Source organism: Mercenaria mercenaria, unplaced genomic scaffold (genome assembly GCF_021730395.1).
Source record: "Mercenaria mercenaria strain notata unplaced genomic scaffold, MADL_Memer_1 contig_892, whole genome shotgun sequence".
Taxonomy (NCBI): domain Eukaryota; kingdom Metazoa; phylum Mollusca; class Bivalvia; order Venerida; family Veneridae; genus Mercenaria; species Mercenaria mercenaria.
The window spans coordinates 8,470-11,126 of NW_026463804.1; the positions used below are offsets into that span (position 1 = coordinate 8,470).

General features: G+C 36.6%; 1 protein-coding gene across 1 annotated transcript; it reads left to right on the top strand.

Annotated features, from left to right (window-relative positions):
- The first annotated feature begins 288 nt into the window (after window positions 1–288).
- Window positions 289–2,456, top strand: LOC128554947 (uncharacterized). The gene is made up of 3 exons (XM_053536283.1): window positions 289–319; window positions 1,063–2,037; window positions 2,242–2,456. Exons 1-3 carry the CDS (start codon window positions 289–291, stop codon window positions 2,454–2,456), a joined length of 1,221 nt encoding a protein of 406 aa, XP_053392258.1.
- Window positions 2,457–2,657: the final 201 nt, after the last annotated feature.

A 2,657-nucleotide genomic window follows, 5' to 3' on the forward strand; every position in this document is an offset into this window, starting at 1 on the left:
CTGACTGCAACCGAACAAACTTTCTGCCAGTATTCTGTACATAAGAGAAATTTTTACCTTTTATACTCAAATTTGGCATACCTTTCTGAAACCCATGCTGTTGGCCTATTTTTTTCCTTTTGCTGGCAGAGGGCATACTTTACTGACATAAAAATTAACATTTCATACCTCAATAATGCTTCAACAGCTCTGTCAGACCTTGGAATAAATATGGTATATAAAAGGTAGGTTTGAAGTATTTATAGTATGTGATATTGTTAAGCTAGATCTGCAGGTGGCTAATTGGACATGGTGATTTTCACACCTTTTTATCTTGAAGGTAAGTCTCCATTATTCTTTGTTGCACCAAGACAGACAAACTTATTGACACTTAATTAGTGCTGAATTCTGATTTGGACATCAAAGAACATGTAAAATGCATTTTTTACTGGTACTTATTGCTTCAAGTGCCAACAAATAAGCTAAAACAGAAAAAAAATTCAGAAAACAGAGGGGTTTTTTTCAGAAAATTTCCCTGTTTGATATTTTTCTTTGTTTTTTTGTTTTCATAATAAAAGGGAGATTATTTAGCCATAATATATGTAAAAGCCTATTTCTTAGATACACTGTTATCATTCGGGTATGAAACAACCAGTCATTTTGAAAGATTTAACGCGAAACTGCGAATAAAGCTTAAAAAGTGAAACACTGAATTTGCCCCTCGGACACCTGTTTTTGTTTGAATTTGGCGCCTTTTACATGACCGTACAAAACTGGAAATATTTTCATAAGTACTCATTTCTTGGGCCTGAAACTTGGTATGTTTATTGCAATTGGATTGTTTTAATAGGTAAAGGCAGTTTTTGTGAAAATAATTAAAAAAAATTTCTCTTATAGGCTGATCACTACCAAATACAGTGTAAGCCTCCGAGGTCTAGTCACAAGTAGACCCAATTAAAATATAGTGCAATTTTTCCCCCTTATTTTTTTTTATTGGTTACAAGGATGACAGACACCAGACAAATCTGGGACTACCTCAAGGCTCAGTACTTTCACCTTTGTTGTTTAACTTATATTTGACAGACATGTTAAAACAAGTAAATAGTCATAAAGTGAAATTTGCTGATGATGGTACAGTGTGGCGTACTGATACAGACATAAAAACACTAGAGACACAACTACAAGAAGATTTGAATTCAATATCAGAATGGACAAGTAAGTGGCGCATGAAACTGAATGCAGGAAAAACGGAATACTGCATGTTTTCAAAGGACCCAGACAACACACCAGACATTCATCTCGAGCTAAATGGATTGAGATTGACAAGAGTTAAGCAGTCAAAGGTTCTTGGGGTTGTACTGGATGAAAAGCTCACCTTCAATCAACATGTACAATATACAGAAACAAAAGTATTAAGAGCACTTGGATTACTGTCATGTGTAGCAAAATCAGAAAAGGTGTCACCACAGAATATGATTAAACTATATCAAAGTCTAATTGTTCCTTATCTAGAGTACGCGTCATCAGTTTGGCAAACAAGTACTTCAGTACAAATATTAGAAAAAGTCCAGCGAAAAGGTCTGATGATTTGTTTGGGAGCAATGGGCACAAGCAGCTGCGAAAGCTTAGAAATACAGTCCGGAGTACCACCATTAGATTTGCGAAGGACAGAATTAGCAATAAGAGAGTGCACTAAATTAATGGCAAAAGGCTTAAACCACCCTTTGAAACAATATCTAGATAAATGTAGAGAAGAGGAAAAGGTCAATGACATTTCATCAACACCCGTAGGAAAAATGTTAATGCAAGTATATGAAATGGAAACACTCACTGAAACTAATACCAGATGCATAGAGCCTGAGCTGACCTACTTAGAATTCCTCCAACCAAGTAGACGCCGTCACACATACTGGAACAACCTAGGTTCATCAAAGAACAGAACAGCTGAACAACAAATACAAGCTAGAAAAGCCATCAACCAGCAATTACATGACATAAACCCAGATGCTGCTATAGCTTTTACTGACGGATCATGCAGAGGAAATCCTGGTCCATGTGGTGCAGGATCTTGTGTTTTTTTACCAAGTGGTGAACGGATGGAATTAAGCAGCCAATTTCTAAAATGGCTTCAATTCTCCTTGGTGAGCTTATAGCTATCAAGATCACATTAGAATTCATTGTAAAGGAGCAAACAAAATACAGAATACCTTCATTACACATATTTTCAGACAGTCGAACAGTAATTGGGATTTTGACCATTAGGATGGGAAAACAAGTTACATATTAAGGCTGTTCAAGAAGTTAAAAGTATCTGGAAAGCATCTGAAAAGGGTGGAACCACTATAAAACTTGATTGGTCACCAGGGCATGCCGCAATTGCTGGAAATGAAATAGCAGACAGACTAGCTAAGGAAGCTGCACTACAGGCTGAAGAAATGAAAGGAGAGTCACAAGAACCCATCACTCAAGGGATGTAAAGAAGGCAGCCAAGGAAACAATTGCAATGTTGTGGCAAAGAAGATGGGATACATCAGGAAAGGGAAAGCCATTGTATGACTTGAAGCCAAAAGTAAACTGAAGCAAATGGATTACAGCAAAAGTACAAATCAAAGAATTCTTATACAATTACAGAATGGCCACTGCAATTTAAAAGAGCATAGACACAAGGTTGGACTGGA

Coding starts and splice junctions, on each gene's coding strand:
- LOC128554947 (XM_053536283.1), top strand. CDS start 289: ATGGTGATTTTCACACCTTTTTATCTTGAAG. Junction 320..1,062: donor CACACCTTTTTATCTTGAAG/GTAAGTCTCCAT, acceptor TATATTTGACAG/ACATGTTAAAACAAGTAAAT. Junction 2,038..2,241: donor AGGAAATCCTGGTCCATGTG/GTGCAGGATCTT, acceptor TTTGACCATTAG/GATGGGAAAACAAGTTACAT.